Below are 13,245 nucleotides of genomic sequence, written 5' to 3' on the forward strand. Positions count from 1 at the left end.
TCCCTATATTGCCCAGGCTGGTCTGGAACTCCTGGCTCAAGTGATCCTCCTGCCTCAGCCTCCCAAAGTGCTGGGATTACAGGCATTTGATGATATCCAAATTATCTATGTTGACTTGTTACTCATGTTTTTGGTGTCATATCTAGGAATTCATTGTCAAATCCAAGGTCATGATGATTACCCTATATGTTTTCTCCTAAGAGTTTTATAGTTCTGTCTCTCACATGTAGGTCTTTGGTCCATTTTGAGTTAATTTCTCCCCCTAGTCTTATTAAGGTGTAATTAACAAGTAAAAATTATGTATAGTCACTGTGTATAACATGATGCTTTGAGATATATATATATAATATCTATATTTATATATAGAGAGATAATTACCACAATCAAGCTAATTAGCATATCCATCACCTCACATAGTTACCTTTTTTTTTTTTTGTGGTGAAAGTACTTGAGATCTAGTCTTTCAGCAAATCTCAAGTATGCAGTACATTAGTATCAGTGTAGTCACCATGCTGTATATAAGGTCTAGATCCTATTCATTCATCTTATAACTGTAATTTTGTACTCTTTGACCAGTATCTCACCATTACCCTAATCCCCTGTCCTCTAGTAACCACCATTCTTATTAAGTTAATTTTTGCATTTGTTGTGAGGTATGGGTCCAAGTTTATTCTTTTACATCTGTATGTCCTATTTTTTCAGTACCATTTGTTGAAAATATGTTTGTTTTCCCATTGAATTGTTTTAGCACCTTTGTCAAAAATCAGCTGACAATAAATTTAAAGTTTTTTTTCTGTACTCTTCAATTCTATTTCAATGAACTCTGTTTATGCCAGTATAGCACTCTCTTGATTACCATTGTTGTAAGTTGTGAAATTGGGAAATGTATGTTTTCTTACTATGTTCTGCTATTTCAAGATTTTATTGGCTATTTTGGGTTTCTTGAATTTTCATGTGAATTTTAGGATTAGTTTGCCAATTTCTGCAACAAAGGCAGCTGGGATTTTAATACGAGTCACATTCAATTGGTAGATCAGCTTGGGGATTATTGCCATTTTAATATTTAAGTCTTATAATCCATTAACACTGGCTGTCTTTCCATTTATTTGTCTATTTATTTAAGTCTTTTATTTCTTTTAATGATTTATGTAGTTTTCAGTGTACAAACCTTGCTCTTTCTTAGTTAAAAATTATTAAGAATTTTTAATGCTATTTTAAATGGAACTTTTTTAAATTTTATTTTTGGATTGTCCTTTGCTGGTGTTTAGAATTACAATTGATTTTTGTATATTGATCTTATATCCTGCAACCTTGCTGAACTTGTTCACTAATTCTCGTAGTTTTTTTAGTGGATTCCTTAGGATTTTCTATATGCAATATCATGTCATCTGCAAATGGAGATGGTTTTACATATGACTTTCCAATTTGGGTGTGCTTTATTTCTTTTTCTTGTTTAATTGCCCTGATTAGATGAATCTCTAGTACTCTGTTGAATAGAAGTGGCAACAGTGGTCATCCTTGTCTTGTTTCTGATCTTAGGAAAAAGCATTCAGCCTTTTTACTTGTGGGTTTTTTGTTGTTGCCATTTATCAGGTTGAAGAAGATTATTTCTATTCCTGGTTTATTGAGTGTTTTTATCATGAAAGGATGTGGGATTTTTGTCAAATGTTTTTCTCTTTCTTAAGATGGTCATGTGTTTATTATGCTTTATTTTTGTGTATTATATTGATTGATTTTTCATATGTTGCATCATCCTTTCATTTTGGATTTATTCTGCTAGGTCATATTATATAATTGCTTTTTATATGTTACTGGATTTAGTTTTGTAGCATTTTTTGAGGATTTTCACATCTTTAATTGTAAGGGATATTGGTTTAGTTTTCCTGTGATGTCCCTGTCTGTTTTTAGTGTCAGCATAATATTGGCCTCCTTGTCTAAGTTGGAAAGTGTTCTTCATCTTCTACTTTTTGAAGAGTTTGTGGAGAATTGTATTAATTTATCTTGTAATAATGCATCAATTATATTATTCATCTTTAAATATTCAGTCAGATTAACCAATTAAGCCATCTAGTCTTGGAGTCTTCTTTGTAGAAGTTTTTTGATCACTAATTCTATATCTTTACTTTACTTACTGCTAATTGTTTGCCCCCAGATAAAAGGCTGTTGTCACTGGGCAAGCTTTGAGTCAGGTCAAATAAAGATAAGCATTCTAGTGGGATTTTCCGGGAACTAGCAGACAGGTCAAATAAGGATACTATTGCTCTACAACTGTTCTGTCTTCTTCTGTGGCTACTAGGCTGTCAATGTGATTCACTATGATTATGGAGCTGTTGGTTTTCAGTACTGCTGTGGAGGAGGGGAGAGGAAGATCTGAATAGGAAAGGCTGCAGTGTCCCAGATCCCACTGTTCTTAACAAGATTCAATTGCTTTTCTTAAGTAAACACTTCCTAGATTATTATAAGCTTTTGGCTGATTTCAGAATTCTGACAAAGTTGATTATGACAATTTTCCACAGTTGTCTTACTGTTTTTTTTTTTTTTTTTAGAGGAGAGAATTAGAAGTTCTTAGTCTGTCATTCCTAGTGACTTCATCTTTGCCTCGTATTTTAAAGCTCTTTTCTATTTCAGATTTTTTTCTTCTTAATCTTTTTTTCCCTTTCTTCTCTTTCTCTGTTGTTGTTATTTTTTTCTTTCAATTTATTTTATTTTGGCAGTGGCTCAGGGGTAAAAAGCCATTAGTAGTACTTAGGACCAAGAAAGTTGTTTTATTTTTTATTATTTTTTATTTTTTTGAGATGGTGTCTCACTGTGTTGCCCAGTCGAGTGCAGTGGTGTGATCTCGGCTCATTGCAACCTCTGCTTCCCATATTCAAGCAATTCTCATGCCTCAGCCTCCCCAGTAACTGGGACTACAGGCATGTGCCACCACACCTAGCTAATATTTGTATTGTTAGTAGAGATGTGTTCACCGTGTTGGCCAGCCTGGTCTCAAACTCCTGGTCTTAAGTGGTACATCTGCCTCCACCTCCCGTAGTGCTGAGTTTACAGGCATGAGCCACTGCACCTGGCCAACAAAGTTGTTTTAAATTAAGGAACTCCTATAGTTACAAAAAAGCACTCTTAGATGACAAATTTTATTTTAAATAAGAAAGCATAAGAGCATTATTTCCCCACCCTATATATATTAAGTATGATGCTGAGATTTGAGTTTTCCCTCTTTGTATTAGTTTGAGAAGTGTTTTTCTAACAACATGGGAGATTATAAACAAGTCAGGCATTCTAGTAGCCTTCTAGACTGAAATGATCAACTTAAGTTGGCCATTTTGTGGTCCTAGTGTGAGACCAAGACATTTTGGTGTAGTTTTGTCAGCTTTCTACCTAAAAGGTAGAAATATATTTTGATGTATTTACTTTTTATTATAGTTGCCCTTTCAACATTTAGAAAATAATCTTAAATTTCTTTTCTAGTGTCCTCATTACTTCAAATTTTTTTTTCTAGATATAATGTATGCAAAGAAAGAGTGATGTGTGTTTTCTTCTTCTTTTTAGAATCTCAAAATGTAGATTTTATTTGTAGTGTTCTTGTGGTGGCTGATCAACTTCTCATAACCCGATTGAAAGAGATTTGTGAAGTAGCATTAACTGAAAAACGTGAGTAATTTTGAATTTGAGTATTAGTATGTTTTCAGGTTCATCAAGGATTACTTTACTTTATTGACTTTATGATTCCATGTATGGTAAAATAGACCATTTTTTTGGTACCATGAAAACCTGCCAAAATATGTAAATTACTACATGCCATCATTTGTAAGTGAACTTTTATTGTAGAAATATGTGAAAGTATATACGACTTAGAATTGAAATGTAATATTTTTATTGAAATGTCATAAAACCTTGAAGAATAAAGATGGTGTCAAGTTTATTTGCTAATTTCCAGGGTGAGAGTTTGAAAGTGAAATTTTCGTACTCTTGCCCTGATCTTGCCTTTAGGTGTTTTTAGCTACCCATTTTCTACTATTTGCAACGATTTTTAAAATTTAACTTTCCCATTATATATCTGAACAAAGCACATCTCTTTTTTTCTTGAACTCTTCTTTCTTACTCTCTTCATTATTTTAGTTAATTTCATGGCTGTCCTCCTGGACACTCTGCTTTGAAATCCAAAATTAGTTTTTCTTTGTTATTTTGGTCCTGACACTCAAATTCATTCAGCTGTCAAAACTTACTCCTCTTAACTGTGTTGGTCACATTTCGCCTACCTTTGGGTTCTTACTGTCACTATGCAGTTGAGGTCACTGTTATCTGTTCCTTCTGTGTAGTGTCACAGTAGTGTTTTAAATGCTCTTTCTCTTGTCTACTTCTGTTTCTTTAAGGAGGTAATTACGTCTTCCCCTGTTTACATATTTATAATTGCTTACTCTAGAGTAAAGGTTAACTTTGCTTAGCTTCCACATGACAGCCTTTCTGGCTTTCTAATCTTCTATCTGTTCTGCTTCATTGCTACTTCAGGAAGTGTAAAGGGAATTCCTGTCAATTTTTTTCTAGTTCATTCTTGCTAGGAGTTTGTCTTGGCTTTGGCATTTTAGTTCTCACTTTTCTTGAGCTCTATGGACTGTCTACTCCTTGGTTATTAAATAGAGAGCAACAGCCCTGATCTTTTAAGCAACAAAAGAAAAATATTTTAAAATAAAGGACACAGCATACAACAGGTATAAGACGTACATATAAGTGATATTTTACACTTGTACAGTTTTTCTTCCTCAATGTTCTTTCATGGCTCTGGCTGCACAGTTGCCTTTATTAATTCCTTGATGTTCCTAGAACCTAGGAAAAGGAGGCTACCACTTCTTTGGTCTCTGATTATTAGGAATATGTGGATACTTGTTCCCAAGTGAACAACTCTAAAGAAGTTTTTATATGATCTGACTTTATCATTCCTTCCATTTCTGTGTTCATCATTAGTTGAAAATGTAGGTTAGTCAGGAGTGAGACAGAGACCATTATTGACTGCAGCAGTTGCAACTTTTGATAGAATTACAGGGGAGAAAGAAAAAGAAATGCAAGAAGCCAAATGTAGAAAACAGCTGTGTTCCCCTATTGGCTGGTACTGATAGAGTAATTAAGAAAAATAGTGGAGGGAACAGGAAGCTGAAAGTTACCTGTTACATAGGTAGAATATTCTGGGAGAGTCTCTAGGAAAATGGGTACTTTATATATAATATTACTAGGATTGTAACTAAATCCAGAATCTTTTGCACAGTATATCAGATTTTTCACTGGCATGAAAAATATTATGGTATGATTGTGATGTACATATTTTCAAAATATGTATATATTTATATACTTCATATATATATAAAAATATACCCACATAAATTCTGATAGATAACTCAATGTTAATATATTTTATAGAATTATTTCATCAGTTTTTCTTAGTTTTATATCTTTTTTAGTTTTATGGAAGAGGGAATAACTGCTATGTAAATGAAAAGGAAAGTTGTTCATTAATGAAAGCTTTTTAATAATATTCAGAAAATGTTAGGTGGAAGATTGTCAGTTCTTATGTGTTTGCTTTTGGGTGGCACTATGCCCCTTCTGTATTTTATTTTGCTTAGAATATTCTTGTGTGTGAGCTTATTTTTCCTCATAGCCAATCTTTTGAAATTATTTTGGCATATTGGGATGGAAGAGTTACATAGCCCCAGAATTGACTTATTTTTGGCAAGAATTTTTTTTTCTTTATTCCAGATGTTCAAATCTTAGAGCTTTAGACATAAATGTATTTTATTTTGCTGTGGTAATGTGCCTTTTATCTAATTTTGCAAATCTTGTCTTTCTTTGTAGTTACCCTGAAGAATGCTGCTATGCTACTGGAATTTGCAGCAATGTATAATGCAAAACAGTTGAAACTGTCTTGTTTGCAGTTTATAGGATTGAATATGGCAGCTTTACTTGAAGCAAGGTAAGTAAGGTACATATATTGTATGATTGTTGCAAAAGGAGATATTTATATATAATAGCAGATATTATTAGTGATTTAAATGTGAACAATGATGTTTACCTGGATGGAAAGAATTTGATAAATGCTGATGATTTAGAAGTTATGTACATTTTAGAATTAGAGAGCGCTTGAAAACTTTTGAAAGTTTTTAACAGTGATCTTTTTAAAATGAAATAAATTTATACTTTTTAAAAAATATAAGGTCAGAGTATTTTACTTGCTATAAAATCATTGACGAGAACAGGAGAATACGGAAATTTGAGATTAGAGTTCCTGGTGTCGGTTTTTATTTTAAAGCTTCATTGTGTAGTTTGTTTTTATATTTTACTTTAATAGTAATGACTATTAACTGTATGCTAGACAGTGTTCTAAAAGCATTACATAGATTCATTTAGTTGATTTTTATGAAAACCTTCTCAAGTAGAGAAGATTCTTTGTACATTAATTTATAATAGTTGCTTGAGGCCGCGTGTGGTGGCTTATGCTTGTAATCCCAGCACTTTGGGAGGCTGAGGCAGGTGGATCACCTGAGGTCAGGAGTTCAAGACTGGCCTGGCCAAGATGGTGAAAACCCTATCTCTAATAAAAATACAAACATTAGCCAGGTGTGGTGGTGTGTGCCTGGTAGTCTTAGCCACTTGGGAGGCTGAGGCAGGAGAATCACTTGAACTCAGGAGGCAGCAGTTGCAGTGAGCTGAGATTGCACCACTGCACTCCAGCCTGGATGACAGAGTGAGACTTTCCCCCCGCCCCCCCCAAAAAAAAAGTTGCTTGAGTTTTATTCAAGATATTTGTGTAATATGTTTGCTTTGCTGTTTATTTGAAATACGTAATATATAACCACATCTATTTCCAAGTTTGTAGCAACTGCTATATATAATGCTTAAAAAACAACTTTGTTACTTATCTGGCAATATGAAATATCTACATATGTGAACATCTTGACGGTTATCAAGTAACTTGAATCTTAAGATAGAATTTTGTATCCTTTATTTTAGGTCTCTTGATGTTTTAAGTGATGGTGTTTTGAAGGATCTTTCTGAGTTTTACCGGAAAATGGTAAGGTTTATGTTTTAATTTTTTTGTGGCTATGATATTACCAGCTTAAGCAGTATATTAGATTAGACTTATCAATGGAATAGTTTCCTAATGACTTCAAGTACATTAAGATCTTTTAAAACTGAGGATATAGGATTCCTTTACAGATCTCACAGATAAGTTTGATAATCAAAATTCAAGATATTTAATAATAAAGTTAATATTTATTAATTTATTTATAAATGAAAGTTACTGAAAGCTTCAGAGTGAGTCTTCTGTTATTTACCAAAGGTCAGGACAGTGCAAAAAGATGAATTCATATGATCCTTAAGAAATGGATTACTCTATGTTTAATAATAAAGTGGAGCTTTTTCTAAAGTTTCTTTTTTTGGCAGGTTTATGGAATAAAGTTTTTATTGAATTGAATCAAAATTCAACCCACTCTTGTAAATTTCGGAAGTTATTGAGCATTTAAGGCTGTTCTAGTCAATGTCACCAAATATGAAAGATAGAATATCTTACATAATTTAAAAAACATCCTTAGGCTGGGTGTGGTGGCTTATGCCTGTAATCCCAGCATTTTGGAAGGCCAAGATGGGAGGTTCGCTTGGGACCAGGTGTTCCAAACCAGTCTGGCCAACGTGACAAGAGCCCTGTCTGCACAAAAAGGCAAAACAAAAACAAAAACAACTTCACAGATTTTGTATTTGAAAAGTGATATCTTCAATTCTGCAGATTCCAGCAATGGATAGAAGAGTCATTACACCATATCAAGATGGACCAGATATTAGCTATTTGGAAGTAGAAGATGGAGATATCTTCTTGAAAGAAGAAATAAATATGGAACAAAATCATTCGTAAGCTCTGTTTCCTTGTTTTTTTTTTTCTTTTCTTTTCCTCCTCCTTTCTTTTCTCTACTGTGTCCCTTCACTCTCATCTTGGGCATGTGATGCTTTTGTGTTGGTATTGGAAGACGAAATTGAGAAATTCTGACATAAGAAATACATATTTATGTTCATTCTTAACTTTGGTATAATACAAAATAAATACATAATTAATATCTGTAGGTCTAACAAATTTAAAATATAAATATTTTAATAAGTAGCCTTCAGGTTAAACATGTTGGGTTAAATAAGTGCATTTATCTTAGTTACATCCCTAAACTCTGCTGAAAGTATGTTTGCTTTTTCCTAGGGAAACTATGTTCAAGAAGGCAAAAACTAAAGCTAAAAAGAAGCCACGTAAACGTTCAGATAGTTCTGGAGGTTATAACCTTTCAGATATTATTCAGAGTCCATCATCTACAGGTTCGTGGAAAGTGAGCATGTATTTCCAGTTCTAATCTTCTGTGTCTCTATTCATACATGTCATCTGCTGGGGCTACTGAAATAAACAGTCCTTATGGAGGTACCAAAAGTGATAGTTTATCATAAGTACTCCAGTTGAAGTTTGCTCTGGGAGCACAAAAAGAGGTACCCAAACCAATCTGAGATCAGGGAAGTCCTCTTAGAGGAAAGCAGTGCTGAGCTGGGTCTTGAAGAATGAAGTTATCTAAGAAAAGGAGGCAGATAGATATATTAAGCAAAGGGGGCAATGTGTTCCCAAGCTTAGTAGTGAGAGAAAGAGTTGCACATTTCTTGTGTATATAGTTCAGTATAGGAGATATGTTGGATAGGATCAGATTTTGGAGACTTATATGCCAAACTAAAGAATTTGTGTTTTAGTCTAAAGGCTATGGGTGGCCGTTGATGATTTAAAACAGGATGTGACTGGATGAGATTTGTTTTTAGAAAGACCACTCTTTCCAGTGGCATAGGGGTTTAGAGGTTGGCAAAACATGACAGAGATAACTATTATCTTGTCGATTCAATTTAAATATGTCAGTACTCCAAGTAAGATGCCATTTGTATGCATAAGGAGGTTATAATCTGGTAGTAGAATATAAAATATATTTAGGCATTATGTGAGCCTGTTTGAAAGTAAAGGTCAGGTTATGTAGTTTTTCTAAAATATTTTTCCCCAGTTTTTTATTTTGAGAATATTTAACTTACTGAAAAGATGAAAGAAAAATACCACGAACACCTATGTACATTTTATTCAGATTTATTGTTAACTTCCCATCACATTTGCATTTTCTTGCAGACTCTTTGTCGCTTACTGTCTGCTCTTTCCTCCATATGTTACACACGCACACACACACACAGACAATACAGAGACTTAAAAAAAACTATTCCACTTGGAATAAGTTGTAGGCATGATCCTTTTCCCGTAAATACTTGAATATGAATCTTTTAAGATGGGAATACTCTTATACACAACCATGATACCATTATCATACCTAAGACAATTGACATTAATTAGTGTTAACTAGTATTACACTCCATATCCACCTTTTCCTAATTGTTGACAAATGTTTTTATAGTCTTTTTTTTTTTTTTTTTTAACATTAACAACAAAAAAAATAGTATTCTATCAAGGTTCATATTGTCTTTGCTTATTAGTATCTCTTTAGTCTCTTTAGTATAGTACCCCTGTACTTTTTTGTTTTTTGTTTTCTGTTTTCCAAAAGGTTAGTCCAGTTGTGTTATAGATTGTCTCACATTCCAGATTCATCTGATCTAGATTAAACTATATACATTTTAGTAGTTTCTTTAGATAAAACATGAAGTGTGACTATAAAATTATGAGACTACAGTATGGCTTTCAGAAATGGTAGGTTACTCTTGTCTATAGCACTAAGACATAACCTAGTATAGTTTCTACCAACAGTACTTCATAGTCAATCAGCTGTATACAAACAACTTTGAAAAACAGAAGAGTACATTGTTTTGTGTTCCTTTGGGGAAAAAAGCTGTTAGGCAGGGCAAAGAAGAAGGATTTTTTTTTATGCTTACTGAGATGCTTCAAATTAAGTGCTTGATATGTTCACTAAAGCTCAAAAGAATGTCAAGAATAGTTTTAGGTAACATAAATATATAAAAAGGATAGTTAATATGCCTAAAATTTATTTATGAAGCACTGAAAATAGGAATCAGGAGACCTAGTAAATGGGAAAGCTGTATCTTAGGACTTTTCTAAATTAAAAATTCTGTGATTTTGTGTTCTCTGTGTTTTATGAATTACCATTAGTGTTTAGAAGGAGGCAGGGGTGGATTGATGGAAGGATGAATAATGGATAGACAGTCTTGAAAGTAATGATTTGCCAGTCACCTAAATGACTTAGGGAAAAGCAGATATTTGCTTTGTTTTAAATAATGTTATTGTTACCATTTGTGTTAGAATCTTAGAATTTCAGAGCTAGAAGTGACATTAGTAATGAAATAATTTATGTCCCTTACTTTAAACCTAAGGAAACAAGCTCAAAAAACATAAGTGATTTGAAGTAGTGACCAAAAGAAATAAAATTTGTTCTCTTGGTTCCAGGTCCATATTTTCCTGGTGTACTGTTCTTTCTGTGGCCAAGATATCTGTAGTCAAAGATAACTAAAAGGTCAAATTTAATTGGAGGCCAAAAAAAACCTGTTAAGGAAGAAAATTTGAGTATGATGCCAATTTCATCAAAGACAGTTGCGTAATAGCTTAATGTTTGTGTCGATCTTAAAGTTAGACAAACGACATTTGGCGAAACTGTTTTTGACCAGAAGTAATTGTTGGCCACATTAATTGTCCTCTTTTTTCTGGATTTATTTCTAACTGACTTTTGAAAGTGTTCTAATATTAGATGTATTCTCTTAGTTGAAAATTTGCCAGCCTCAAAAATATTCAAAAAGAGGCAAGACGTGGTGCCTCCCGCCTGTAATCCCAGCACTTTGGGAGGCCAAGGCGGGCGGACCACAAAGTCAGGAGTTCCAGACCAGCCTGGCCAATATGGTGAAACCCCATCTCTAGTAAAAATACAAAAAAAATTAGCCGGGTGTGATGGTGCGTGCCTGTAATCCTAGCTACTTGGGAGGCTGAGGCAGGAGAATCACTTAAACCTGGAGGCAGAGATTGCAGTGAGCTGAGATCACGCCACTGCACTCCAGCCTGGGCAATAGAGTGACACTCCGTCTCAAAAAAAAATAAATAAATAAATAAAAAAAATTCAAAAGGTTATGTGGAAAAAAATGTTTAAATGTTCTTTCCAAATTGCAGTGATAACAATGAAAGGGACATTTAGCTTGTGAAGGTGATTTACTTTAAAGAGAACAATGTATAAGGGACAGTAGGTTTTAAATCAATTATACAACTTTTAGTTACAACTGAGATAACATCTTTATTTTATAGCTTATTTTGGTGCTTCATTTAGATTCTAATAAATTTGAAATGTGCGGAAATGAACATGTGAATCTAAGCAAAAGTTTGAACCTGGATACCAGGTGTGGCATGAGGCCAGGCATTTAGCTTGCCTAAGAGAAGAAATGATACATACATTTCATAACAACCCTCTTGCTTCAAGCGAGCTGAATCGCCAGAGATTTCAGGGAAGAACACACTTCAAACAGGCCACAGTCGTCTTCTGTGGGAGCCTCTGCTATTGGGTCAGTCAGCTGGCTAAGTGAGAGGCAAAAAGGCCACAGGTTTCCTCCCAGATAGAATGAAGCTACCCTCCTCGCTTGGGTGCAGAGACCACTGTACCAAGAGACAGATGAGAAAAGGAAAAGAGGTCTGGACTTTAATTATTTTCCCTTTCTCCTTTGTCTCTTAGGCGGACAAAAATATTTTCAATCACTTTTTAAAGCAGATCCAAAGAACTATCTTCCTCAGGTTCATTACACAGTTGGTGTGTGATTGTAATGAATAAAACTATTGTTTTATAATCTCTTCCATTTCAGTTTTTCACTTAAACTGATTTCTTTCTCCAGTTAAATTATTAAGATTTTTATACCATAAATATAATTTGAATGTTATTAAGTCTGGATAAATGAAAGTTTTTAGCTGTCTGATTCACTGCATATAATGCATATATGTTTAATGCATATGTGTTTAATTTTTTTTTAATTTCATGTTTTAGGATTATTAAAGTCTGGTAAGACCAATTCTGTGGAATCTCTTCCAGAACTATTGACATCAGACTCTGAAGGAAGCTATGCAGGAGTGGGTAGTCCTAGAGATTTACAGTCCCCTGATTTCACCACAGGATTTCATTCAGATAAGATTGAGGTTTGTTTTTTGAAGCACTGACTCCTTACCTTCAGATTTTAGGTTTATAGATAGTTTATCTTTAATATTTCCTTATTTTTGCCCTAATTTTAAAACAGTCTCCAGGTTGGTATATAAGAATCACACAATATAGTGTTAGTTTTCTTAAATTTGCATAACATTTCTAGTTTTAGAGATTTTAATGGCAGTTTTAAGCCCTTTATGATGTTATTTCTAATATTTATGCAACTAAAATATAATGTTGATGTAAAATATACTGTACAGACATACTGAAAAAATATATTCATAGCTAAATTATTGAAATTTGTCTTGTGAAATGTCAGTTAACATCAGTTAAAAATTGTCAAGGCAAATGATTTCAAAAATAAGCCTGCTTTCAAATTTTGCAGTCTCTTTCCTCCAAGGTATTAACTGGAGCAAAACAATTTGGAAATGATTGAGTTCTTCTCCTAATCTGGCACATTAAGCTGCAGGATTCCTAGCGTGATCAACTCTGGGGAGGACAGTTCTTAGACACTCCTTAAAATTTGATTCCATAGTTGTTAACCTATTAGAGAAAAATGTGTAACTGAATAGAGATAGAGTCACTTTTCCCTAACCCCTACGCATCCACAAAACATATCAGAATTCCTAGGAATTCATGAGACAACAGAAGTTAACCCTTTCTTCTTAGAGTCTTTTAGGCCTCAAGGATTGATTTAATTTTTTTTTCTTTTTGGGGGACAGGGTCTCTCACTCTGGTTGCCCAGGCTGTAGTGCAGTGGTATAGTATCAGCTCACTGCAGCTTTGATTTCCTGGGCTTAGGTGATTCTTCCATCTAAGCCTCCAGAGTAGCTAGGATTATAGGTGCGCACCATCACGTCCAGCTAATTTTTTTATATTTTTGGTAGAGATGGAGTTTTGCCATGTTGCTCAGGCTCGTCTTGAACTCCTGGACTCAAGCAATCCATCCACCTCAGCCTCCTAGAGTGCTGGCATTACAGGTGTGAGCAACCTCACCCCAGCAGGATTGATTTTTTTTAAAATATAGAATAGAAGTTTGGGGGCAATTTATATTCACACT

At 33.9% G+C, this 13,245-nt stretch overlaps 1 protein-coding gene across 1 annotated transcript in view; it reads left to right on the top strand.

The window, feature by feature from the left end:
* IBTK (inhibitor of Bruton tyrosine kinase) overlaps nt 1-13,245 on the top strand; it is a 79,921-nt gene that overhangs the window by 40,123 nt on the left and 26,553 nt on the right. Inside the window, exons 17-22 of the mRNA XM_015136835.3 lie at nt 3,550-3,651; nt 5,845-5,962; nt 7,000-7,060; nt 7,775-7,896; nt 8,234-8,346; nt 12,033-12,181. Of these exons, the coding sequence (XP_014992321.2) occupies nt 3,550-3,651; nt 5,845-5,962; nt 7,000-7,060; nt 7,775-7,896; nt 8,234-8,346; nt 12,033-12,181 (665 nt within the window). The remainder of the gene's footprint in view (nt 1-3,549; nt 3,652-5,844; nt 5,963-6,999; nt 7,061-7,774; nt 7,897-8,233; nt 8,347-12,032; nt 12,182-13,245) is intronic.

This window comes from Macaca mulatta, chromosome 4 (genome assembly GCF_049350105.2).
Source record: "Macaca mulatta isolate MMU2019108-1 chromosome 4, T2T-MMU8v2.0, whole genome shotgun sequence".
In the NCBI taxonomy this organism is placed as follows: Eukaryota; Metazoa; Chordata; class Mammalia; order Primates; family Cercopithecidae; genus Macaca; species Macaca mulatta.